This window comes from Dicentrarchus labrax, unplaced genomic scaffold, assembly GCF_905237075.1.
Source record: "Dicentrarchus labrax unplaced genomic scaffold, dlabrax2021, whole genome shotgun sequence".
Taxonomy (NCBI): domain Eukaryota; kingdom Metazoa; phylum Chordata; class Actinopteri; family Moronidae; genus Dicentrarchus; species Dicentrarchus labrax.
Window position 1 is genome coordinate 10,182,522 of NW_026136715.1, and position 26,397 is coordinate 10,208,918.

General features: G+C 38.4%; 2 protein-coding genes and 1 long non-coding RNA gene across 8 annotated transcripts; all 3 read left to right on the top strand.

The window, feature by feature from the left end:
* Positions 1-266: 266 nt before the first annotated feature.
* Positions 267-9,039, top strand: LOC127377656 (calcium-responsive transactivator-like). Of its 4 annotated transcripts, none has more exons than XM_051425754.1 (11): positions 267-418; positions 1,256-1,332; positions 1,437-1,521; positions 1,839-1,971; positions 2,440-2,694; positions 3,403-3,567; positions 4,937-5,038; positions 5,556-5,648; positions 5,761-5,880; positions 5,983-6,110; positions 6,841-9,039. In XM_051425754.1, exons 1-11 carry the CDS (start codon positions 350-352, stop codon positions 6,865-6,867), a joined length of 1,254 nt encoding a protein of 417 aa, XP_051281714.1. In that variant the 5' UTR covers positions 267-349; the 3' UTR covers positions 6,868-9,039. The 4 variants fall into 4 exon arrangements, with proteins under 4 accessions (XP_051281714.1, XP_051281716.1, XP_051281717.1 ...); XM_051425755.1 differs by lacking the exon at positions 267-418 and adding an exon at positions 446-597; XM_051425756.1 differs by lacking the exon at positions 4,937-5,038.
* A 637-nt stretch (positions 9,040-9,676) lies between these two features.
* Positions 9,677-12,729, top strand: mtg2 (mitochondrial ribosome-associated GTPase 2). The gene is made up of 6 exons (XM_051425906.1): positions 9,677-10,160; positions 10,874-11,021; positions 11,232-11,347; positions 11,444-11,662; positions 11,764-11,902; positions 12,069-12,729. The coding sequence occupies exons 1-6, from the start codon at positions 9,915-9,917 to the stop codon at positions 12,461-12,463; spliced, it is 1,263 nt and encodes a 420-aa protein (XP_051281866.1). The 5' UTR covers positions 9,677-9,914; the 3' UTR covers positions 12,464-12,729.
* A 347-nt stretch (positions 12,730-13,076) lies between these two features.
* On the top strand, positions 13,077-25,074 carry LOC127377030 (uncharacterized). Of its 3 annotated transcripts, none has more exons than XR_007887605.1 (3): positions 13,077-13,375; positions 14,086-14,174; positions 14,725-25,074. It is a non-coding gene; the product is annotated as an uncharacterized LOC127377030 (long non-coding RNA). The 3 variants fall into 3 exon arrangements; XR_007887603.1 differs by lacking the exon at positions 13,077-13,375 and adding an exon at positions 13,422-13,538; XR_007887604.1 differs by lacking the exon at positions 13,077-13,375 and adding an exon at positions 13,867-13,914.
* The last annotated feature ends 1,323 nt before the right edge of the window (positions 25,075-26,397 follow it).

The window sequence follows — 26,397 nt, forward strand, 5'->3', positions numbered from 1 at the left end:
ATGAATCAAAAGATACCCGGTCTACAGTGAGGGAAAGTGGTAGGCTACTCACTGTCCGGGTTATACCAAAAACCGAGGGAGACGGGTTTTCCCTTATCATGCAACTGTTTATTATCCGTATCATTATTTGCTTGACATAAATAATACTTCCAGTAAAATCATGTTTAAATGCATCCAGAGAATTCCTGTGTTTTCTAATTTTCCTTCCTCGATGGCAGAGAGATGGCATTGTCAATACCCCCCCTCCATCTCTTGGCAATGGACAAACTATCCTAACCAAATAGAGGGGCTGCGCTCAAGATAATAAATATTAGAATAAAAGAAGCGCTTTTATTTCCCATATGACAAAATGTCGGTGGCATTTTCATCGGCGCGCCCCAGGAGTAAAGGGGAGGTGACACAGCAAACGATTCAAAAGGTAATAAATCTTGACGGGGTTCGCGGCGCTTGTAATTCAATATTGTAGTCTGGATGGGAGTGTGCGTCTCCGCCGCTAGTGCAGAGAAAGTAGCCTGTGGTGAATGATCAGAAGAAATGGCAACTGGTATTGTAACGTTACAGTCAATTGAAAGGTGTGAAGCAAACAAAGCCGTGACGGTGAGGAAGGCGACCGCTTGTACAGGCTCAGCGCTGGAGCTGTTTCCTTGTGATGCTGCTGTTCTCGCTTGCTTGTTCCCTGACAAATGAGATGATGATTCTTTTTTTTTAACCTATGAAATATCAGCTTTAGATTTTGTGATTTGTTTCCAAGAATTTTAACACATTCACAAGACCTTTGCTGGGTTTTTATTTAGTTATAGCTAGGTGTCAGTTCCTTATCAGACAGCGTCCCGTTGGCTTTAAATGGTTATTAAGGACATTCGCTTTGTTGCAAGCACATATTTAAGCATCCATTGAGAGAGGCATGGTAGTAGTAGGATGGAGTGAAACAGAGCAAACACAGGACAACCCTGAGCTCCATGCTCCTTTAGACTGATGCTGATTTTATCCTTGACTGAACCGTGTTTCTGCAAACGCACCACCCATCCTTAAGACAGGGACGATGTCCTAAATAAAGACCGTGAGAAGCTGCTGTTTCATTTGGCTCCATTATGGAGAAAAAAAGAACAACTGACCCAGAATTTCTTTCTGTGGCTGGCTGAAGTTCTGAGAATCCAGGACAACATCACTGCAATGTCTTAATGGGGCATTTTTCTGTGTAATTTACCATACACTGAACTTCAGATAACTGAAGCTGTTTTGTTGTCTCCCAAAGATGCTGGATGAAAATCATCATTTAATACAGTGTATAATGGATTACCAAAGCAAAGGCAAGACGGCTGAATGCACACAGTAAGTGTTTGTCTTCTTTTTTGTTTATTCCTGAAAGATGCCTTGTAAATGTAATTTTAAGGTAAAAGTGAGTAAATCTATGTTTCATTTTCCCTTTTTGACAGGTATCAGCAGATCCTGCACAGAAATCTTGTTTACTTGGCCACAATAGCAGATTCGAATCAGAACATGCAGTCACTACTACCTGCAGTGAGTCCCCTATGAGTAACACAGTAAATGTCTCATTTTCATCAGATGCATTCTACTCCTGCCATTTCATCACCTTTCTTACCGTATCTACTTTTTTAAAGTAAATCTTCATAATAAATTCATTTTGAGAACATAGTCTTTGAGTAGACTGAACTCATTTTATATGGAACATTAAGTAAACATTCACTTGTCATGTAAGTTGTCCACTGATAAATCTGTAGAACAAACAACAGACAATAGAGAACATATGAAAGGACACAGAGGACAGCAATTAGGAGTCTTTACTTTAATTCATCAACTATATTTTTACTTTCTAGCCTCCCACGCCCAACATGTCCATGGGTCCCGGAGGGATGGGCCAAAGTGGGGGACACACTCCAAGCAACCTCAATGACAACATGGCACCAGGATTGCCCCCCACATCAATGATGCAGAGCCAGATGAGCAATGGTGAGATTTGAACACAAATGTGCATTTTTCAGATACAATCTGTGAACTTCATGACCTTTATTGTCCACACAAACCCAGACGTGTCCATCTTGTTGTTCCATCCCCTGTCTTGAGTTCTCATCTGATCCTGACTCTGCTGCATGTTTGTGTGCAGACACCATGTCTTATTTGTCACACTGTCTCTCTTCTTTATTGTCTTATTGCCTGCAAGTATCTGTGGTTCTATGTTCAGCTAATGATCTGATAGTCGGATTGCAGCTATATGGACTTTTGCTTTCTTTGTGTTTCTAATTTCTTTTTACACACATCATTAACACTCATTACTCAATCCTGACGGACCTTGATCCTTGACTACTACCATGCAAGCTTCCTGTAAAGATGAACTGAATGTGGGTCCATGATAAACATGCTATGGCACCTCATGGGAACGTGTGCTGGCTGCTCTGACTGGTGCGTGTGTGTCGTCAGGCCCCAACCATGCCCCCATGCAGCAGCAGTCTGGTCAGGTGCAGTCGGCTATTCCCTCCGCTTCCCTCAGCCTGCCAGCCAGCAGCTACGGTAGCTCGGCCTCAGCTTCCGGCTACAGCCACGCTGCGCCCTCCTCCCAGGGCAGCATGATCCAGGGCCCTGGGCCTGGCTATGGCTCATCCTCCTCTTCCTCCTCCACATCCTCATCCTCCTCTTCCTCCTCCCGCAGCAACCTCAACATGCAGTCTAACCAAGGTGAGCCAGGTATAGAGGAGCCATCAGGAATTGGTCCAGGCTTATGAATTGAACACACCAAAACACTTAGGACTGGATCATCATGAACTATAGAATATATATAAGATGCAAGATGTCTCTTTTGATTTTATTTTGTTAATTGGGTATGACGCAAAATTTGATACTTAGAGGACGAGAGTGATATAGGGTGAGTACCATATGTTAAATCAGTTCACGGCCCCTTGATCTTGCTTAAAACATTTGCTCACATGCGTATCTGCATTCATCAATCTGTAAATTAGTCAGTGTAATCCTCAAAATAAGCAAACACATTCAGTTCATCAGAGGGGTGTCGTGCCTCCTCCCTTCTTCCTTCTGCTCCAGGCTTTACCTCTCCTAATCTCTGACTCCTGACTCCCTGAGATGCAGCCCTCCTCTCCCTGGATGTCCATGTGTATTTACTGTACCTCTGTTTATGCACTGACTTCACTGGCTTTGTTTGCATTTATACTTCAGAGCGGCCTCCTGAAAGCATCTCCTCAAAGAGAGTTCTCTTTAAGAGACCTCTGACTGTTTTGGACCCCTTTTGGCTTTACCCCGTGCCCTTATGGCCATGGACCTCTTTCTATATTTGTTGTTGTCAGTTTAATTATGGACATTTCAGAGTATGTGTGTCTGTGTATATTAATGTATGAGATCTCTCCCCCCATAATCCCACCTCCTTCCCAGTCTCTATGATGCACCAACAGTCTGCCACCCCACACTACTCCTCAGCCCAGACTGGTGGGCAGCACTATCAGGGACAGCAGGCCATGGGCATGATGGGTCAGGGCAGTCAAGGAAACAGTATGATGTCTCAGAGACCCATGGGATCCTACCGCTCCTCACAGCAAGGTAGGTGATAAGACTTCTTTGTGCTAGTTTGGTGTGGCAAGGGTCTCAATGAGTTTGTTTGTGTTGTGTTTGAATGCTGAAGTGCATAGATGGATGTGTGACTAGAGTTTGGAACAATTTGGACTGAAATGGTCAACAGGTATTCATTAGCTCTGGATGCCAGCCTCACAGTTTCAAGATTGATGGAAATGCAAAGTTTGCTGCTGAAGTATTAGTGCATGCATGGTATTAGTTTTTTGCCTTCAATGATCATAAAGCGAGCATGATATAGATTGTTTCCAAATTAGTCTATCACAGGTGTCTTCCTGCAACTTTAAGAAGCAGACTAGAGATGTATCACTCTTGTCACATTAGGTTCCTGTCTCTGTAAATCACTTAACTTGTGCTGTCTCAGCATGTACCTAATAATAGCTCCATCCTGTCCTGTTATGTCTTTTGAAGGGTGTAGATTAGGCACATAGTAACTCAGATATATAAAAAGGATGGGATACTGTTTCCAGGGTAACAGGCCAGGGTTGTAAGTCCTCTTTCACCCTGGTACACAATTATCCTTGCATGACTGGGTGAAGTATTTCCAGATACAACTGTGTTATGGAGTTGTTGTCCATAGTTCAGCTGGGTGACTGGCTCTCCAGCCATTGGTCATGGGGCTGTTGCTAGGGCTCCTCTATCAGCTGTGGCTCCTTGGTCCTTTCCAGAATGATCAGATATGCTGCTATGAAAATTTTCGCTATTGTTGTAGAAGTTAAAATGTTTTTTATGCCACAGCTCATCTCTGCATTTGGTTTGTAAAAAAGATTAGACTGCGCATGGCTCTTCAGTGCAGTTTTTGTTGAGTTTATTAGATGAAATTGAAAGGGAAAAGGAATGAGTGGAATCTGGAGTTTCTGCACACCACCACCAGGCAGAGATCAGATTCTCCCTGATAACTGGCTTTCTCTAATCCTCATTTTCTCTGCAAAAATTACATCGCATGTAATTCATCATGGAATTATTCATTGTAATTGCTCCACTTTAATTAGTATTTCCAAAATCTGGGTTAGCCCAAAATAGCTTCTTGCATATTATTATTTCAACCCATAGAACATCATCACCAGTGAAATTCAACACTACATAAGCTTAAAACTAAATTATAACTGTCATATTAATTAACTCTACTGTCAATTATTCATAATAGCATCCAACTTTCAAGAAAGCTGTCCATAATGTCGTCTGTTATAATCTTATATTTTTGTCTTTCATTAATTTTTAATACACACATATACACACACCTTCAAATTTCCTAAAGTGTCCTGGCACAGCCCCTTTAGTCTCCAACTCAGCCGTCCAACCAACTGTTTAACCAATCGTGGTGTCGCCTGTCTTGCAGGATCTGCACAGCAGTACATGGGACAAGACGAGTTCTACGGAGAGCAGTATGGACACACTCAGAGCTCCAGCGAGCCCATAAACCAGAAGTATTACCCTGATGGTAATCATGCACATCCATAAACTTCATACACACAGCTCTCAAACACACAAACCCCCATTATAGGACATGTCATTTACTTTTAGGACTATCCCTCAGGCCTGAGCCAGATTTACTGCAGCGCTGAAGCTTTAGCTCTTCCTCCCAGTCTTCGTCTTTTTCCCTTATTGTGGGAGATGAAAAGTATTGAAAACAATTACAAAATATTGACATTGGTCTCAATCCTATTTCTTTCCAATGTGTCTGTGTCCATACTGTCCCCTTTGGTGTGCCGAAATTTCAGATTTCAGAGTGCTATAGCAGTTTGTTGAGGAAAGGCCACAAACTTCCTCCAGGGTATTTCTTTGTGCATCATACTGAATGTGAAACCTTGAAAATGTTGTTTGTGCTTGAAATTCTGTGGTTGCAAATGTAATATGAATGTTTTTGCTTCAAACAAATAATAATTTCTCTTTTGTATGTAAGTGGGTTTTGCCATTGCAGAGGAGTTTTTGTATGTGTTGAATCATGTTCTCTACAGGTCATGGGGAGTATTCATATCAACAGTCCTCATATGGTGAGCAAGGCTACGACAGGTCCTTTGATGAATCTTCACAGCACTACTATGAAGGAGGTAACACTCCTTTTATCATTTTGTTTTAGATATATTTTCCTACACCTTCACAACCTCGGTTTCTCCAAATGTTTCCAAGCTGACAGGTGTACCTGTGTATTAATACCTGCAGGTAACTCTCAGTACAGTCAACAACAGGCACCTTATCAGCAGGGCTCTGGCCAGCAGCAGCCTTTCAGCCAGCAGCAGTACTCCTCTCAACAAGGCTACAGTGGACAGCCACAGGGATACGGTTAGAATAACACATGCAACCTATTGTGTATTGTGCATTTACATAAACACACTCACACAAAATAAATGAACAAATGAACTGAATGTAACCCCTCTGTTATAGGTCCTGGCCAGGGTGGATCCTCCCAGTATTCTCAGTATCAGCAGGGTCAAAGCCAACAGTATGGGTCCTACCGCTCCTCACAAGGAGGCCCTGCAGCACAAACGCAGAGGCCCTATGCCTATGAACAGGTACATTAAATAAGATCATACTCTCTCAGATTTCTCAGATTCTCTGAAACTGGCTGTGCAACAATTTTTGGATGGAACTCACCAGTCAGTTTTTAATTATTAAATTAAACTACAACGTTAACAAATAATGGATTTAATCTTGCTTGCCACAACAGATGCTTCATACCATTTAATATTTTATCTGATGCTGCTAATCTCTGATTTATCTGACTAAAACATATTCGTACACACCCCATGCATGTTTTTTTTTTGAAGAATCACAGAAAAGAAAATGGTTGGACCAACTTTAAAAAAAATACTTCAATTAGTAAAGTACAAATGAATTAAGTTTTTTCAAAGCAATTTCAAAGCAATAGTGGTAATCTCACTACTTAACATGACTGGAAAAACAATTGTTTTTATGGTTGGTTAACAATTTTCTTTTGTCAGTGTAGCTTGAGGCATGAATACACAGGGACCTACCGATATATAGACTCTCTAGCCCCTGATCTCTTCAGATCTACTAAATCATTATCATAAATGTTGTTTCTTGATTCCTGCATATTTACGTCTTTAGATTCTTACATGATCAAGTATAAAATATCAGGAAAGCTAATGGATATAGGGAGAATTTGGCAACTTAAAAATATACTTTTGCACTATGTATTTGTCTCACTAGTAAAACAAATGTGAACAACACAATGTATGAAATACAATTTAATCTCTTAGTATAAATTGTTTTACATTGCAGGGTCAGTATGGAAATTATCAGCAATAAGGTACCAAGTCGTTTTCCTGTTGGAAGAAAATGAAAAAGGAACACTTCAACAGTGACACGCTGGCTCAGCTGTGGAGTAGAAGATCTGGCTGCATCAGATTTATGATCCTCTTATTAATCACCATTCTAGCTACAGTAAGAATAAATATCTACAAAATGCTTTCCTCATATGTTTTGCAAGCTACTGGGGGTGAAGTGCTACTGGCCATTTTAACAAAAGTCAAGGTGCTTGTAGACTCAAGACAGGTAATGTAATTACCTGTCTTGAGTCCATTTGGATTAAGTAGGGTACTAAAAAAGGAGCAGTAAAGTTATGCTTCTCTTTCTTTTTTGTCTTCGCCTTTCGCTCGTCTTTATCCTATCCCTCGAGTTTAATGTTTATTTTAGTTTACAAGCCTCTTTTTTTTATTCTCGGTGCACAAAGCAGATCAGTGGGTTGTGAGACTTTGGCTATAAAAAGCAAATTAGCCTTGAAGGAAATGTTCCTTGATATTTATTTAAAAGACTCGGTCCAGCTCTTGCTTTCATTCCTAGCTGAGACTGTTATATCTCACGATAAGGGAGATTCATTTTATGAAGGTGAAAACGTTGGTCCTTAAACCTGACTTAATCAGGGGGTTTGTCTGTGTTAGTCAAACTGTGATGTGTTGCTGTGTGGTCTAAGATTATGTGTTTTCACTCTCTACATATGTCTTACTGAGGTATATTGGCACAATAGATAGCTGACTGATCCAGACTTAAAAGTGTGTACCATTGTCCATGATAATCATACATCGTGGTAGTATTTTTGACGCTATGTTTTCAGTGGCATCGATGTGCACAGACATATCGTGTATTGTGCTGAGAGTTAAGACACAGAGTTAAGAAGGGTCACACAACTCTGATGCCATTCAGTAACGATTTTACATAAAAAAAAAAAAAACATATCGCCACTTTGTCGGCACTTTATTTTGCAGTGACAGTGTATGTATTGTTTGATATTTTGTATTGTAGTGAAATTTAGGCTGTTTTTAACAAATGATCCTCAAAAAGCCAAAGTAACACAGGGACAGAACAGTAACGGGTCCTGCACCTCAACTTCAATAAGTGCAATACACTCAGTCAGTCATGTTGAGGTTGGTTCTGATATCATCACTATGATATATCATTAATTTTAGCTTCTTGACATACAATGATGGCAAAGACTAGGGCTGGTTTGTCTAATCTTATTAAATGTTACGTTGCAGGTTTCAACTGACATGTCATATTTAAGAAAATTATTTTCTGTATTTATGTGACTCATGGATAGACTTATGTGAAGTACTTCATCACAAACATAAAAGCTTTTTTTCAGTGAAAACTTGTACCATCATCTTTTGTATTAGATGAAGAAAATAATGTTAGAAATAAGTCAAGATTTAGATAAGTGTACGTTGTACAAGCACACTTGCCTTATTTTACATATTTATTTATGTTATTTCATTATCTATCTATCTATCTATCTATCTATCTATCTATCTATCTATCTATCTATCTATCTGTGATTACAAAATGGGCATATATTATGTTGTTTACCTATTGATTTATTTATTTAAAAGAAGTCAGACAACACCTCTGGTAATTTCACTAATCACTGTTTCTTACAGTTTGAGCAGTAATAAGGATTATTAGCGTGACTGTGAGGGTCCAGCTTTTCAGTGTGTTCTGTAGTAACTCAGCTTATCTCAGAAGGGTTAAATAACACAATAGTTGAAGTCATTTTGCAGGGTTAATCAGGAATGGGAGATACCTGGCTGTCAAACAGCTAAATAACTATGTACCACTCAACAGTGACAATCACAGGATTCTCTATACTACATTGAATTTGTATCAGTGTTTCATTTTACTGTGAACTAAACATGTATGGCACGTCTTTTCCAGTTCTATGTGGTGTGTCACTGATGTGGGTGGTACACTGTGTATGTGTGTGTGTGTGTGTGTGTGTGTGTGTGTGTGTGTGTGTGTTTGATTGTATGTATGTAAGATAAAGAGAGAGAGAGAGAGAGAGAGAGAGAGAGAGAGAGAGAGAGATTTGGTGTGCATAATCCAAATATGAATGTTATCTACTTATCTATTGTAAGACTGCATTGCTTGATCCTTTCTGCTGTCTTTTGTTACTGTTTGTTATATAAAAATAAACTGACATTCACCTTTTGTATGCCTGTAGTTTGTTATTAAGGAAATGTCACAAATAACACATCTTTCAATAAGATTTATTGCCAAGTAGGTTTTCAGATACAAGGAATTTACATTGGTATTTTGATGCATAACAATAAACATAGTAAGAGAAAGTCAAAAGAAAAAAATTAGTACTGCAAAAGTGAAAATTCATAAATATAACAAAAAAAAAAACCAATAAAATATATTAAAAAATGTAATGTATCTGTGACATTGAGTCAGATGTGGAGATTTTATTGCATATTTTAGTAAATTTAGATTGTAGTCAATGCCGAAACTGGCACTTCTGTCAGATTGCCCAACAAAATGTGCCACAAAAAATATTTTGTACTTTTTAATGAACCTTTTCTGGACCTGAGAACCATTCAAACGTTATTATTATATGAACTATTACAGACATGGGTCAATAACAATTTAATTGACACTGGATTAAAAACGTTGACAGGTCCACTGCCAATGGTTTTAGGTCAAAAATATTAAAACAGCACACTATCTTGTATCTTTACTTTTCTTATGTCCCCGTGTGTATTTCACATTCCAAGACACTAGGTGGCGGTAGAGGACTACAACCACAACAAAATACATGTAAATTAGTGCAATCGCGCATCCAACCTGTCCCTTCAAGGATTCCGTATCCATGGTGCCGCTGTGTAAGAAGTAATAGGTAGTTTATGTGTTGCTGAACATGTCTAAACGATTATTTAAGAACCGTATGTCCAAATGAATTGACATTATAACTTGACCAGAGGTTTATTAGCTATTGTTTTCGCCAACGGTCGAGGTGACATTGTCAAACCGCCGTTCGCTTCGTTAGAATCATAACTAACGTTAATGTCTGTTGGGACGACACGATGTTGGCGACGTTGACGAGAGTTAAAAGTCCTCGGTGGCTGTCTCCGGACATACTTTTAGGATACATATTGGGACAAGAGGTTGGAAGGAAGGAGCTGAGTGTGCTCAGTCACAGTTGTCCCCCAGTATCAGCAGCATGGAGGCGGAAAGTCACCGCTGGTTTCAGAGAAGTCAGCACCTCCTGCACTCTGTGCTCCAAAGCCCGAGGAAACCCGAAGAAAACCGAGCTGTCGGAAAAGAAGCTGGTAAGTTATGTGTATTATCAATATTTAACAATACGTTTTTTCATCTCTATTTCTCTGTAGTTTTTAGAGGGTTTCTTTGTTTTTAAGGATGGAGTCAGCCTACTGTTTTAGCTATATGTATGTGTGGAGACTCCCCAGTAGTAAACAAAATAAATGCAATCTATTAGTCAAGTTGCCTTCAAAATAAAGAAAAATGTCTTCCTGTAGTTGGGTCATTTGCTCGGTGTGTCTCCATTTAAAATGCTCTACATGCGTCCATCATTTTCTTGTGTGTGAATTACGTTAAAGAACAGAAAAATCCCATCACAGGAATATATCCAATACCAGTTCCAAATCCAGCCTTAATCTCTGCAACACATTTGACCGGTTATATCCTGTGCAAAATGCTAAAAGAAACATGTATTACTGACATATTTATCACCAGTTCACTAATCCTCCATGAAGGGATGCCCCAAAGCGTCTCCCTAGGGAAAGAGTTACATTAAGTATAATATTTATTTACTTATTTAATCATTAAAAATGTCCAACTGATCTACAGCTGATGTACCACTGGTAGAATTTCTGTAGTAAATCCCTTGTTAAAGCATTAAAAACTCCATATTCTTTTTGTGTAATCCACAGTAGTGTTGTGTTGTTGACGTCTCGCAAACTATCAGTGTAGCTTGAAGTTTGGATTAACCAGCTGTCTAATTATTTCTTGATTTGGCCCACAGACCCGTCACTTTATAGACCAACGGCGTGTGAGGCTGGTGGCTGGATCAGGCGGTAAAGGGGCCTGCAGCTTTCTCAGTGAGCCCCGAAAAGAGTGGGGTGGACCGAATGGAGGTAATGGAGGTGATGGAGGCAGCATCATTATCAAGGGTAAGTTATGTGTCAAAGTCTGTTTTGCCATGTGTATTCTACAATTTCTATTAACATGAATTATGTTAAAATTCAGGACTAGATTTGGTTGAGAATCATAAACAATCAGGGGTTTACTTTATGAAGAATTGTTTAAAATAAAAAAGCTTAATTCATTCTGCATCATGCCAAAACATGTTTTAACTCTATTCCTTATTTGTGTGCTTTCAGCTGACCGCTTTGTCAAATCATTGGCGCAAGTAGTTCCGGTTTACAAGGGAGAGGACGGGCAATCAGGAGGCAGTAAGAACTGTTATGGCAAGAATGGCAGCACAACCTATATTTCTGTGAGTCCATGCATTGGATAGTGAATAACGTGTCATGTTTCTACCACAAACCTACTGCCTAACCTGGCCTTTGATGTTTTTTTTTCCTTTTTAAAGGTACCATTAGGCACTGTAATAAAGGAAGATGGAAAGACAGTAGTGGACCTTTCTGAGAATGACCAGGAGTATCTGGCTGTATTTGGAGGGGCCGGTGGGAAGGGGAATCGATTCTTTCTGTCCAATGAGAACCGCGCCCCATTGACAGCAACCCCAGGAACGGCAGGCCAGGAGAGGGTCCTCCAGCTAGAGCTCCGCACCATGGCACACGCTGGACTGGTGAGAAAAAGATGCTTATGTTTTAAAGTAACATTGGTATATTGTTTTAAACAACACAACTGTAATTAACTGATTTTTTTCCTTTATGTTAAACCTGTCAGGTTGGGTTTCCTAATGCTGGGAAATCATCGTTGTTGAGAGCCATCTCCAACGCGAGGCCTGCTGTGGCTGCTTACCCTTTTACAACACTCAATCCACATGTAGGAATTGTCATGTACAGGGATCATGAGCAAGTTGCAGGTAAGGTAGTTGATTGTAAGCAAACCATTAATATATGTTAATATATAGAATTATTATTATTTATTATTTTACAGCAGTATAGCAAAGTCGGATCTCGCTCTGGATTATTTTTGGCTTTCTTTTTTCAGTATAATGTACATGTTTCGCTTTTATCCTTGCTGTGTAGTTGCTGACATCCCAGGCATCATTCGAGGAGCCCATCTAAACCGAGGCCTGGGCCTCTCTTTTCTGCGTCACATAGAGCGCTGTCGTTTCCTCCTCTTTGTTCTGGACCTTTCGACTCCGGAGCCCTGGACCCAGCTCCAGCACCTGCGTTATGAACTGGACCAGTATGAGCATGGTCTTTCCCAGCGACCTCAGGCCATCATAGCCAACAAAATGGACATACCCGAAGCCCGGGAGAAGCTAGAGACTTTAAAGAGCCTGGTCACCCAGCGGGTCATTCCTGTGTCGGCTCTTACAGGACAGAACACAGAAGAGCTTATCCTCCATCTCAGAGAGCTGTATGACGGCTACCTACAAGGAGCTGGCAGTGGGGAAGGCAAGCCCACTAAGTGGTAGAAAAAACAATTTATTCTTGCTCTACTGTTATTTGTTCTGGAAGATATAGAATGTATTTCATTTAATAAATATATATAAACAAAACACAATGTGTCATTTATAATTACCTGCAGCATATTGTTCAATACAATGATTTTTTTGGATTCCTTCAAACTTTGAATATAGCTTATAACAGCTTTATGCTACACAACATGTACAGATTTTGGTGACATTACATGTTAAGAGTTGACAGTGTACTTTTAATGTTAGGATTACTAAATGCCAATCTGGGGTAAACCTTTTGGGACAAATAAATTGTGTTAATTCAGTCTATTAAAGGATACTTGTGTGTATGAAGATATCAAGGAGGATTTTTCTAGGAAAAGTGTAGACTTCAAAATGTGTTGAGACGTGTGCAGATTGACGGGGAAACAAATTAAATATGATTCATTTACTCTATTTGGTAATTTTTCAGACAATACAAAAGAAAAACAATAAAACAAATGAATAAAGGATCCAAGCATACAAGTTTTGCTTGAGGTTATAATGTATTTTGATCAATTATTTATAAGGATCAGTGCTGCAGCATGGTAATGAGAGTAAACATAGTTCCTAAACTAACCAGCAGGGGGCAGTATGCCACATTATTTTAGATTACATGTTTTTCGTGCCTTTGGTAAACAGCTCTTTGGAAGTCAATGATGACATTTGTTGGATTGTGATGTCCCTCATTCAGTCACTGCCTGTACAGAAATTAAACAAATGGTGCTTATTGGAGAAATAGTAGACAATGAAAAGTTAATGCAAAGTTAATGCAGCAAGCATGGTAGATATGCAAATCAGAAGTAAGCTATTGAAAGCTGTGGTTGTGAACTGACTGTCATTCCTGAGGGGATGGTTTGTTTCGTTTGATGATCAAGAACAACAAGCAGGGTGAGGCACAACTGCCCTCTTACCGCATATCACTCATGTTTTTGTATGCAACAGGCTTTGGATGTTTCCTAGGTAGTGCTGCTGCTCGTAACTATTCACAGCCTGCGTAAGCACAATGACTCAGATGTGTATTTATGGATTTATTTCCCAACAGCCCGTTGAGGTGCGTTTCTAGTGAAAATTCTACTCATATATTGTATTTATGTAAAAACTGGAAGCACCACTCAGGTCTGCTTTGGTCTATTTTGATGTTTTACTAATGCAGTAAGTTGAGTAAGTTGAGTAAGAGGAGTGGAGACAGATAAAGGAAGCTGTCATTCTTCAGAGAATTTGAAGGGAAGATTCATGAAAATGAACATTGGGATAATAAATGGCCTGCACTTCTGTACAATTATATTTAAGAAGTAGCAGCTTCAGTTGAAAGCAGCCACTGTTGTGATCTCTTGTCCTTTTAAAGGATGGCCTCTATGTCTGCCTCCTCGGCTGGGACTGATGTTACGGAGACTGCTGTGTCACAGCTTTTCTTTTACCTTACATAAGTTAGTATTACTTATGTTATAACGAGTGCTGTTCTTTACGCATAAAACTGCAATAGGATGCGATTTATACTTGAGAGAGCTGTTCTGGCATCGTGGTTATAATCTGTTTAGCTTGTTTTAATTGTGGTGTGGCTTATGACTATGATGTCTGCTCCCTCTGTCTCTTCACAGCTCAGCATGTGAGAGGAATGTTTAGAAAGAGTGAGAAATGGGCCAGAATCCTCGGGGACTACTTTCATCTGCATCATCATCTGGAAAATGTGTGGATATGTGTACTCATTTATATAATGCGTATAAATGAAATTATTATTACCTCTTTTAATAATTAAAATTATCACCAGACTGTAAATTTTGTAAAAAAAAATAAATAAACAAATAAAATTAAATTTAAAAAGACTATAATACAGTAGTATTTATCGCTGCATACTCACATTTTGGCCACTAGTGGGCAGAAACACAAAAAAAATATTAGTTTCTGCCCAAGATACAAATGTAAGTCATTGTCCTTTCAGTTCACAAGCTAACTAGCCTTAACGCTTTTATGCAGTTACTCAACTGTTTGGTGCTAGGCAGGAAGTGTAAAGTGGGTTTAGCTAGGCTTTTTTGCTGAAAACAAGCTCCTGTTGTGGAAAATCAACATTTAGCACACAGTAAATTAGTCCACAAAAAAATAAAAAAATAAAAAAATAAAAAATAAATATTAAAAATGACTAAACAATGCTAAAATCTTAATGTAGTTTCAGATTCTCAGGTGTATTATTCAAACTGAGATTTGTGTTTCTTGTTTACAGTAGCATGCTTTTTTTCTAGATGTGGCTCTGTGGATGCGGGTTCCCAGGAGGAATATCTTGCTGAAGCAACAAACACTGGAGATAATATTCGCTCCCCCCACAGAGTCCTTAAGGAGAGGAACACTCCAGGTAAGAGATCTCTTGCTGTTCCTGTAAATTAGTGCTGTAGCATTCTTCTGTAGAATATGATCACGTGGTATACGCTAAACCTCTTTATGATTGAACAAAATTGCCTCTGCTTCACAAATAAATACCTTCTCATTTTCAGTTTCATCCGTTCATTTAATATTTGTTGTTTTTCCCACCTCCACCACAGCCTCCAGGGTGGCCCTGGTTGAGCCAACCTGTCAGCAAAGGGTTTAACGCCTTGTTTGTGTGTCAGTGGCCTGACCGGGTAGAGCTCACACATGTTACTGTGACTTCACCCTATTTAATTACCTTAGAATACCCTCACCTCACTGTCAGCAGAACCTCTGGTCTTATCTGTTACATTGCTTGGTACTGTCTATTACTGATAGACATGTCTATATCTATGTGTCATCAGAATGGACTGCTGTTAACTTGTATGTGCTAGGGTGGTTTTGTTTAGTTTTTTTAAGACTTTGTTGTCCAGGCGTGGTGGAGAGAATTTGCGACTATTTTGGAACAGCAGCTCCTACCCAGTGTCCTGCAAACTGAAACTGTAAACAACAAAACACTCTATTTACTGATGCAATGAGTGTCGTTTATTGAGAGCCACACAATCAGAAAAACGTCCAAACCTTTTGGTTATCAGAGACATAGTACATTAGGAATTTATATTATCTGTACTATTTCTGTGCCCCAGGACAGATCACTCAAACTTTTTTTCCCCTGAAGCGAGAGCAGTTTCACATAAATTATAGTTGCTTACAGCCATGATCAACGTAATCACTGTCCATACAGCAGTTCCAGATTCATAAGGTCATTATCACTAGTCACTCACATTGAAAGACCCTTAAATATATCTATATTTACCAGATTAAAACCTATAATTCATGGTTAAATTGTGTGTTGAGCATGGATACAGGTAGTGTTATTAACATTGAATAACCACAAGGAGTCAGTATTTCATAGGAAATAGATTGATAAAGAAGATAATTACTTGAAATTTTATTTTGGTTATGGGTTTTTTTTATATCTTTTTTATATCTATATTTTATATCTATCTTGTATCAAAGTTCACTTGTGATCACTCATCTATGCATTAGATATTTTCTGTGTCAAAAATTTGATTTAAGTAAAATTAAATGAGGACAGTTAAGATCATCCTTTAAAAAAATATAAAAGATATGATTCCTTAAGTCTTTACGTGGGTATGTACCCACACAGCGGCCCATGCATGCTCACACGCCCACAGGATGAACAAACAAGCACGCTATCACACACCTTTGTTTCACTTATCACCTTGTCTTTGATCTACAGTCTAAACAGAACAGAAAACCAGCTTGACAAGTTGATAATGGTTCTCTGGAAATAGCATGAAATTCGGTTTCCACTGAAGATTCTATTGCTTCATACCACGACTCTGCCCTGATACACACACTACTATTTAACTGTGGCTTGGTCTTGCTTATTTCTCATAATAATACAATTATTAATCACTAGTCCCTCAGAATCACCCGCTAATTAATTATCTACCATCTACATTGCTTTGAAAGAAGAAAGACTAAACGTCCCAAAATAGTTTAACTAGTTCAAGGAAGTAAGATTAAAGTTATTTTATCAAAATGTAAAAACTGACCAGTCCCAAAATAAATGTAACAGTTTAGAAATGTGATTGAATGTTCATGTTAGTTTTTTGGCTTTCCACTTGGATTAGAGTTGCTGTCTCAAGTTTTTCCATTACACAGGAAGTTTTAGTACTGTAAGAAGTACTTTCACTAGGCATGCAGATTGAAGCCAGCGTACTGAACTTGACAATCAGGTCTGGTTTTAAGTCTAGGTCAAAAGCCATTTCAGGGATGGAGATAGCATCAAGGTCAAAGCCGGCCCCTGTGTCTCCCTCGTCAGCATACACATGAGGAGCATAATCACCCAGCTCCTCTCCTGGTGCCTGGAGATTGGTCACTCTCTACAGTATACAGGGAAACAAAAAAGAAAAGGTTAATCTTTTTTTAAAGAAAAAAAAAACTCTAGCTTTGTTTGATTGATTAAATCCTTGTCATTACCTGTTTTAGTACTTTGATCAGAGTTTCACATCGGCCTACATCAACCTGCTGTTGTGCAGAATATGTACTGTGTCTCACAGCTCTCTGGGAAATCAAAAGCAGATAGATGTATCATTTCAGGATATAATTTTTTTTTTATAAATTTGAAGACAAGGGCTATAGTAGTGTAGATTATAGTACCATATAGTTTCTGTGCTGATGTCCCATTCTCATTGCTGATGATGCGCCCATTGACTGCAATATCCAGTGGTTAATTTAGTACAATATGCTGGGATGTAGTGAACTTCCATAATAATAATAATAATAATAACAATAGTAATATTAATTATGATATTAATCATAATTTCAGTACCGAACGCATAGAGCTGTTGCGTGTAAACTCATGTTCCCTGTAGCTTCTTCTTTGTTCCCAGTTGGAGTCAGTTATCAACTGCAAGAGGGAAAAAAAACATGTCCAGCCATGACACCTAATTTTATAAATAATGTGTCCATTTGTCACTGTGAGAAAAATTTGAAAGGATAAGGCTAGTATTAGATTCTTTTTTTTTCTGGTTGTCATCAAATCTTATGAAAACCAACAGTGTGTTACTCTGTCTTTTCCACTTTTTCAGCCAATCTGTGACTTTAAGTTCCTGCTGATAATGTAAATAGTGTTTTTAATTCCTAGATCAACTGGGTACTGTAGTTTTACTTGAAGACTTGGTGCACTAGCAATTATTTAGCAGTAGGATGGTGCACATGGACAAGCTTTACCCGGCTTTTGCTACACAGACAGCAGTATCAATTCATTCATTCATTTTGGTCTTTTAATTAGATTAATTGACAATAAAAGAATCTAGAATATCACAAGACTCATTTTAATATAGAATACGGTTCCATTTCTGACCCAAAAAAATAAATTTCTTTACCCCATACAAACTGTTAATTTCCTTGAGTTTAGTTTGGTATGCGGCGTTCTCTGAAAGTCGCCCTCCTGCAGTTGTTTTCCTAATGTCTGACTGCAAAAAAAGCCAAATCAAGTCAAGTCATGACCACATAAGTACTTGAAAAAAAAAAAATACATAGCACATTAAGAAAAGTATGCTTCATGAGTTTGTAATTAAATGAACGTATATTTTTTTTTATCACTTACTCGCTTTAGAGGATAAGACTAATATGAATTTTTTTCTTTTCTGGTTGTCATCAAATCTTATGAAAACACCAAAACCAACAGTGTGTTACTCTGTCTTTTCCACTTTTCAGCCAATCTGTGACTTTAAGTTCCTACTGATAATGTAAATAGTGTTAATATATATATATATATATTGGGTTTTTTTTGTAATTATTAGATCAACTTGGTACTGTAGTTTTACTTGAAGACTTGATGCACTAGCAAGTATTTAGCAGTAGGATGGTGCACTTGGAAAACCTTTATCAGGCTTTTGCTACACAGACAGCAGTATCAATTCATTGCCGGTTTTGGTCTATTAAGTAGATTAATTGACAATAAAAGAATCTAGAATATCACAAGACTAATTTTAATATAGAATATTTATATTTATTTCTGACCAAAAAAAGATATTTCTTTACCCCATGCAAGCTGTTAATTTCCTTAAATTTAGTTTGGTATGTGGCGTTCTCTGAAAGTCGCCCTCCCGCAGTTGTTTTCCTAATGTCTGACTGCAAAAAAGGCCAAATCAAGTCAAGTCATGACCACACATAAGTACTACATACATAGCACATTAAGAAAAGTATGCTTCATAAGCTTGTTATTAAATGAACGTTTTTTTTTATCACTTACTCGCTTTATCGTTGCTGTTGGAACTTTCTGTCCATGGTTTAATGCCTCAAAATTCACCTGTTGAAATTTTTGTTTTTTTACAACAAGTTACCTCCAGGTATCAGTGCACTTAAAATTAATTTAAATTAATAAAATTAAATGAAATTGTATAAGCCTACAGTAATAATGAAATATAGTTTATTTTAATAATAATAAAAGTATTTACTTTGCAGTCAGTTCCCGGTTCCTCAGTGTTACCGACTATCAGACTTTGTCCTGTACCTTCATTTGGCAATGGTCTGATATTGGTCATTTTACATGACACCAGAAAAGCAGCAAGTAGTGCCCCTGGGATACAAAGATCACACACACACACACACACACACACACACACACACACACACACACACACAGATCAGATCATACAGTGTTAAATGAGGCTTTTAATCTCCTGGGGATGGGCTCATGACCAAAATATAATATTCTGTTGTTTAATATCAGTTTAATTTAATTTAGTTAAAATGAAAATGTGTTTTTGTAATATATAATAATAATAATAATACATTTATTTGTAAAGCGCTTTCAGGTCAAAGTGCCGTACAGAGCATAGGAAATACAGTTTAAAAACATTTCAAATAACTAAAACAAAAATAAACACACACTCGGACTCTCAGGCAAACATACAGAGAAATAGGCCTCATACACAACAGTAAACAAATGGGTCTTTAGCTTTGCTTTAAAAACCTCAAAAGAACATGCCTGCCTGATGTCCAGAGGTAAACTGTTCCACAATGTCGGTGCACAGAAAGAAAAAGCCTGTTCACCAATTGTCTTCTTTTATGTTTAAAATAAAGTCGTATTAACAATGATTCAAGTATTTTGGATATGCATCCTACCTGCAAGCAGTAGTATACTGAAAAAAATGATCCCGAGTGCTCCTCCTCCTGCTGCAGAGCCAGTAGCTTTGCGGGACCGACAGTCTGGCCTCGCTGTGTTTAAGCAGTGACACACTGTAACTGACAGGTTGTGGACAGTGGTCTGGTGCTGAAGGTCAGACACTTCCAGTAACAGCTCAAAGTGTCCAGAATGAACTACGTTCTCTTTCACCAGGTTCACTGAATCACCTGTACATAAAAAAATAATATTATTAATATTATAATAATATATAATAATATTAGTCATATTAAAGACAAATTGTTTTTAAACTTAGAGGGTGATTTACAGGGCATTATTTGCACGAGTTTTATGGTCGAACCCCAAAGGAGTTGTGAGAATTAGAGGTCACCTTGAGGAGGGTCAACCCTCCACTTGCCCTCAACATCTCCAAGGAGCTTAAAGTGAAAAGGTCCACCATAGGGTTCTTCATCCAAATCCAAGGCTGTGATGTTGGCAAGAGAGGGCCCATCAGATTGGCACATGGCAATTGTGCTTTGAGACAGGGTAGGAGTATTGTCATTCTCATCGGCAATATGGATGCTGAGGGTTGCAGTACTTGTCATTGGAGGTTTACCTGGTCACCAAAAACACATGTTCCATTTTCAGTAATGTGATAAAGAAACTGTGATTGATAAAATATACAGAATGTAAAAACAACTGCAGTTCATACCATTGTCAACAGCATATATTGTGACGTTATAGATATTGTTTTTCACAAAGGGTGACTCTCGGTCTACGATCTTCGATGTGGTTATTTTTCCAGTCTTAGGGTCTACTGTGACCCAGTCAGCTGGATCGTTTCCTTTGATGTAGCTGAAACACACATACACAATGTGTTACATATAAGTTCTCTATTGATCTACTAATGTAGAATGTTGTTGTATCTTCATGACTTACACAAATGTGTTTGCACTTGCGATGTCAGGGTCTTTAGCTGTAAATGTCACCAGATATTGTCCTGGTGCAACATTCTCACTCAGCTTAACATGTTGGTTAGGTTTGTCGAAGATTGGAGGGTCATTGACATCCACCACAGTCACTGTCACTTGACGGATGGACAGACTTAATGTTGCACCAGTTGCACCAGTTGCACTGCCAATAGTGACACCATCAGTAATGACCCAAAGACCAGTGGATGTGCGCTTCACCACTTTACATGAGTGATAAGGGATTTCATTCTCTACACTGATAGTCAAGTTCTTCAGAGGAGTGTCTTCATAGTTCAGAGGCTGTAGAAAAGGTAAAAAAGAGTTTCATCGAAGGGCTTTTTTAAGAGCCATAAAGTTCATCATACACAGGTTGTCAGTCTTTCTACAGTGCAGAACTAAAAAACTGAAATTGTATGAATAACCACATTTGAGAATATCCAAGTCTCATTCTCTTTAGCATTTGTGGTCTCTTAGAAAAGGCCAAAATATTTAACATAAAAACTAGTTTTGAAGAATATAGGCTTGTTTTGTTTAAATTGTCGCATAAACGTAAATGTACTACAGTGGAGCATAATTGTTTTGGATTAAGCCTTTATACCTCTCTGTCTGATTCTTCAAACTGGTACCTGAACAGGATGCATATATTATTAATACAGCATGATATCTAAAGGTTAGACATTAGGTAAGGGCAGACATTAGACCTAGATGGGCGCCGGCGACAACGGCAGCCTGTTATGGCAGCTCCTATTACTGTTGTAGTTTTAGTGTGTTTTTAGCCTGTGTTTTTTGCTATTTTTAACTGTTTTCTTACTTTCTTACTTTCTTACTAGTTTGTTCACGTCGCCTAAATACCTTTTTGCCGTTTTTGAGCATTTTTTATTTTTTGTTTGCACGGGTCTCCATGGCGACGGCGAGTCGCATTGTTTACACCCATGACCAGATGATCGCCCTGAGGTACCATCCTGACTGGAGAGAGAGCCTCCATACCGGAGGAGCTGAGGAGACGGCGAGGCTGCAGAATGGGGGTTAAACGGAGGATGAAGAAGAGGAGGTTTAAACCCTACACACGTGGCTACACGAGCAGATACCGGACTCCAACGTCACCATGCCCGGCTTCCAGACGGTTCGAGCTGACAGGGACACCACCGCGACCGGCATGAAGAAAGGAGGGGGACTTGCCGTGCTCATAAACAACAGGTGGTGTAACCCCGGGCACGTCTGTGTGAAAGAGCGTCTGCAGCCCGGACATCGAGCTTGTCGCCGACGGACTTCGTCCATGTTATTTGCCACGGGAACTTTCCAGCATTATCGCCGTCACTGTTTATATTCCTAACAGTGGTCTTCATCATCACCATCACTGTTTACATTTATGATGTCTTATTTATTCTCCTGTACAGCACTTTGGTCAACTTTGGATGTTTTTAAAGTGCTTAACAAATAAAGTTGGATTGGATTGGATCTGTGGGTAAAACAGCATACTCAGGAATTTAAGTCTGTGGTAAAGTGTGGTAAAAGGTTCTGTATCTTAAACCATAATGCTTGTTGTATTGGTTTAATTTTTTGTCTACAGTAAATGGTTTTTGAAGATACCAAAACAATTTTTTTTTACCAAATAATTATTAGACTGTAGTGTGAAAAGATCAATGTATGTAAGATAAAATACCTTTTCCACATATAGTAGTCCCTCATTTGTCTCATTATCAGTTGTGATTCTAAAGTTGTTGTTTTTGTCTCCTTGGATCTTATATACCGCTCTCCAGGCCGCTGTACCTTTGGTGTCTTTGTCTTTAACTTGCAGACGGGAAACAAGAACATTTTCGTCGTCTTCTTTCACCCTCCCTGGACCCTGAGGTAAAAAAAATAAATGTAACTTTTATTATGAAAAAATACTGCTGTAATATAGGCAACAGCTGTCATTGCCTTCATCAAGTTAATTGAAAGAAGTAAGTATTCACTGTTTGTCCTGTGATATAAGGCAGGTGGTTATTTCCATCTTCTATGTTGACTATGATGGTGCAGGAGCTGGAGAGCTTTATTTTGTCTCCACAGTCTTTGGCCTCCACTACAATGGTGTATTTTTCTGCAGTCTGATCGGTTAAAAAGAACAACCACTTCAATGAATATTTAAACATATTTGATTTTGCTATATTATTCAAATTTAAGGAGATGGAACTTCCAAGATCAACAGATTTGATATTTTGCATTTGAAAATTATGCCATTAAGCAATGAGTCTTCTCACCTCATGGTCCAGACACCCCTTAAATGATATTGTTGCAGTTCTAGTAGCATTGTTCTGGGTTAAGTAGAACTCCAGCTCATGTGGTTTTGGGGTGACTGAGACTATTTTGAAATTAAATATTCCATTGTTCTTACTGGTGTCATCATCACTTGCCCTAATAGTGATCACTTCAGTGCCTGTCCGTGTCATAATAAAGAAGTTGTTTTATTTTAGGTCATTGTCAGATTCACTATTGTATTTGTTTATGTAAATTATGTAAATTGCCATTTAGTTTTGCCATAATAGTAGCAGTTAAGATTACATGAGGAAATTGTCAAAAAGTTACCTTGTAGTTTTGACTCTTCTATCCAGATCTCATAACTTTCGAGGTCAAACTTTGGAGGGTTGTCATTTGAGTCGATAATTGTTATCTCAATGCCCAGCTGTGTTTCTATTACATGACTTTCTTTATCAAGTGCCTGAAATGTTAGCTGTAATGGAAAGGCAAGAATTGTGAAATATGAAACACTTCACCATGCTCCACACACATCCTTTGTGCTGGAGATTATTGTAATAATGCTGTTTTATTGAATTCTTTCTAACCCTGAAAACATGGAATTTCTCAAAGTCCACAGCCCTGTGGACGGTAACGTCCCCTGTGTGTTCGTTGATTTGGAGTACGCCTTTGGGTTCCTCATCAACACCTTGACCATGTATTTTGAAAAGGGTCAGGTTTTTCTCTATAGTAATCTGTAGGGAGTCAAAACACAACAGTTTGTAAAAAAAAATCCTGCATCTTGTCATATCTATGCATTGTGACTCTCAGTAGGTACTTACTTTGCCCAGTGAATATGGGAATGGTCCTTTATAGCCCTCATCAATACTAAAGGAATCAATGATCCACCTTCTTTTTTGTCGCTGTAAAATTTCTGAAGATGACCTGTAGACTCCCAAAATCTGAAAAAACATATTAGTTACTCTTAATTTATGCAGGTTAAAATAATACATCCGTACACCCTCATGTTCTTCGAATCAGCTGGATGAAAACAATCATTTTGGAATATATGGCACGAGTAAGCATCAAGAAAGAAAATCATTTTGTGAAATAAATAAGGAATAAGGAAAATCTTGCCAGCATCACGAAGAGACTGATGTGTATCGTCCCCATAGTCTATCCAGATTAGTCCATTAGCAGCATTCATTGAAAACACAGAAATTCAACTACATGACAATGCGGGTTCTGGCTGCTGTATATCTGTGGGTGGGGGGAGGGTGTCAGGGCCTATCATAAAACTTCATAGCAGATGGGTGTGTACATGTGTACACGTGTAAGAATATGTGTTTGTGTTACACCAATGTGGCAAGACAACAGTTTCTCATGTATATCATACAGAATGTAATAATGATCATTATCTTTATTTCACAATGTTGCAAGTACACAAAAACCCTGTCAAAATACATACTGTGAAACACATGAACGCACATAAGTAAAAGTGAGTCCAAATAAAGCTTTTTATTAAAAATGAGTGGGTTTTCAAAAATGCTTTGAAAGCAGAAACAAATGGTTCTATATGAATGAATATACAGTATGATATGGATAAATATAATACTGAGCTTTTAAAAATAAGAATTTTAAAAGCTCAATATTGCTATTTACTAATTTACAAATTTACTAATATTACTACTAATACTATTTTATTCAACTTCTGCTCATCATATCAGCTCTTTTTTTTTTTTTTTTTTTTTAACTCAAAATGTTGCATAAGTCTCAGTCAAGAAACAACATGTCAGGCCCTTGTTTTGATCCACATGACATCAAGTTTGTCTTTGTGAAAAGATGTGGGAAGAAGTTTTCAGAATTCAAACTCTAGTTTAATTCATAATAGCAGCATGATTATATTATAATATCAATGTTTAAATGTATTTAATACTCTGCCTCAGTGTGCTGTAGGTACAATGTCATTGCTGTTTACAAACCAGACTACAGTATGATTATTATCTTTATCATATTCTGCTCCAGTTTTTATTTAAAAAAAACTGAATCTGTTTTCATCAAGTCAAGTTCCTTAATCATTACATTTGAGCTCACTTTTACTTTGGTGAGCTCATGTGGGTCAGGAATCGTTTGTTGTGTCTCTGCAAGTCCGATTGAGACATGCTCAGATGCATTTATAAAGACTTAGATACTTTGTTTCTTCCATGAAGAGTCAACAGTAGTATCATTTGGTGTCTGTAAGTAATAGGTTTGTTTTGTTTGGCTTGCATACAGTGGCAAGAAAAAGTATGTGAACCTTTTTGAATTTCATTGTTTTCCTGAATAAATTTGTCAAAATGTGATCTTCATTTAAGTCAAGGGTACTGACAAACAATGTTAAAATAATAACAAAATAATTCTGATCTTTCATGTCTTTATTGAACACACTCATTCAACACTCAAAATGGCAGTGGAAAAAGTAAGTGAACCCTTAGAATTAATAACTGGTTGACCCCCCCTTGGCAGCAATAACCTCAACCAGGCACTTCCTGTAGCTGTGGATCAGACCTGCACATCGTTGAGGAGGAATTTTTGCCCATTCTTCCTGACAGAACTGCTTTAGCTCTGTCATATTCTTTGGACGTCTCATGTGTATGGCCAAGTCAATCCATAGCATCTCTATTTGGTTGAGGTCTTGGCTCTGACTTGGCAACTCCAAAAGGCAGATTTTTTTTTTCTGAAGCCATTCTGTTGTGGACTTGCTCCGGTGTTTTGGGTCGTTGTCCTGTTGCATCACCCACCTTCTACACAGTTTCAGCTGACGTACAGACATTCTCACATTATCCTGAAGAATTGTCTGATATACTTGGGAATTCACCTCCATCCTCAATGATTCCAAGCTGGCCAGGCCCTGATGCAGCAAAGCAGGCCCAAATCATGATGTTTCCTCCACCATACTTTACGGTTGGGATGATGTTTTCATGATGATATGCCGTGCCCTTTCTACACCAGATGTAGTGCTGTGTGTTTTTTCCAAATAGTTCAATCTTAGTTTCATCAGTCCCCAAAACATTTTGCCAATACCGCTGTGGAGTGTCAATGTGCGCAGTGGCTTCCTTCGTGGTATCCTGCCGTGGATACCCTGCTTGTTCAGTGTTTTACGTATTGTAGACTCATGAACAGAGATGTTAGCAAGTTCCAATGATGCCTCCAAATCTTTGGCTGTCATTCGGGTTGTTTCTTTACCTCATTGATGAGTCTTCGTTGTGCTCTTGGTGTCATTTTGACTGGGGGCCCACTTCTTGGTAGAGTAGCAACAGTCCCAAAGTGTCTCCATTTGTAGATTGTTTGCCTAACTCTAGACTGATGAATTTCTAAAGTCTTTGAAATAACTTTGTAACCCTTGCCAGCTTTACGTAAATCAACAATTCTTGATCGTAAATCCTCTGAAAGCTCTTTTTGGCAAGGCATGGCTCACATAAGCCTGTTCTTCTTGAGCAAAGCAAACTCCAAAAGTTTGAGGGGTTTTCATCAGTCAAAGTAGCTGTAGTCCACACCTCCAAACTTATTATCTTAACGAGACTCCAGGTGTGCTAAAACCTGACTCCAATTAGCTTTTTTGAGGTCATTAACTCAAGGTTCACATACTTTTTCCACAAGCACTATGAGTTTTTTTGGGTTGCTCT

Bases quoted from the DNA above. Each gene is read 5' to 3' on its own strand.
- LOC127377656 (XM_051425754.1), top strand. From the start codon at position 350: ATGTCGGTGGCATTTTCATCGGCGCGCCCCAGGAGTAAAGGGGAGGTG. The intron at 1,333-1,436 runs GTAAGTGTTTGT...CCTTTTTGACAG, and splicing joins AAGACGGCTGAATGCACACA to GTATCAGCAGATCCTGCACA. The intron at 3,568-4,936 runs GTAGGTGATAAG...CCTGTCTTGCAG, and splicing joins CTACCGCTCCTCACAGCAAG to GATCTGCACAGCAGTACATG.
- mtg2 (XM_051425906.1), top strand. From the start codon at position 9,915: ATGTTGGCGACGTTGACGAGAGTTAAAAGTCCTCGGTGGCTGTCTCCG. The intron at 11,022-11,231 runs GTAAGTTATGTG...GTGTGCTTTCAG, and splicing joins AGGCAGCATCATTATCAAGG to CTGACCGCTTTGTCAAATCA. The intron at 11,663-11,763 runs GTGAGAAAAAGA...TAAACCTGTCAG, and splicing joins CCATGGCACACGCTGGACTG to GTTGGGTTTCCTAATGCTGG.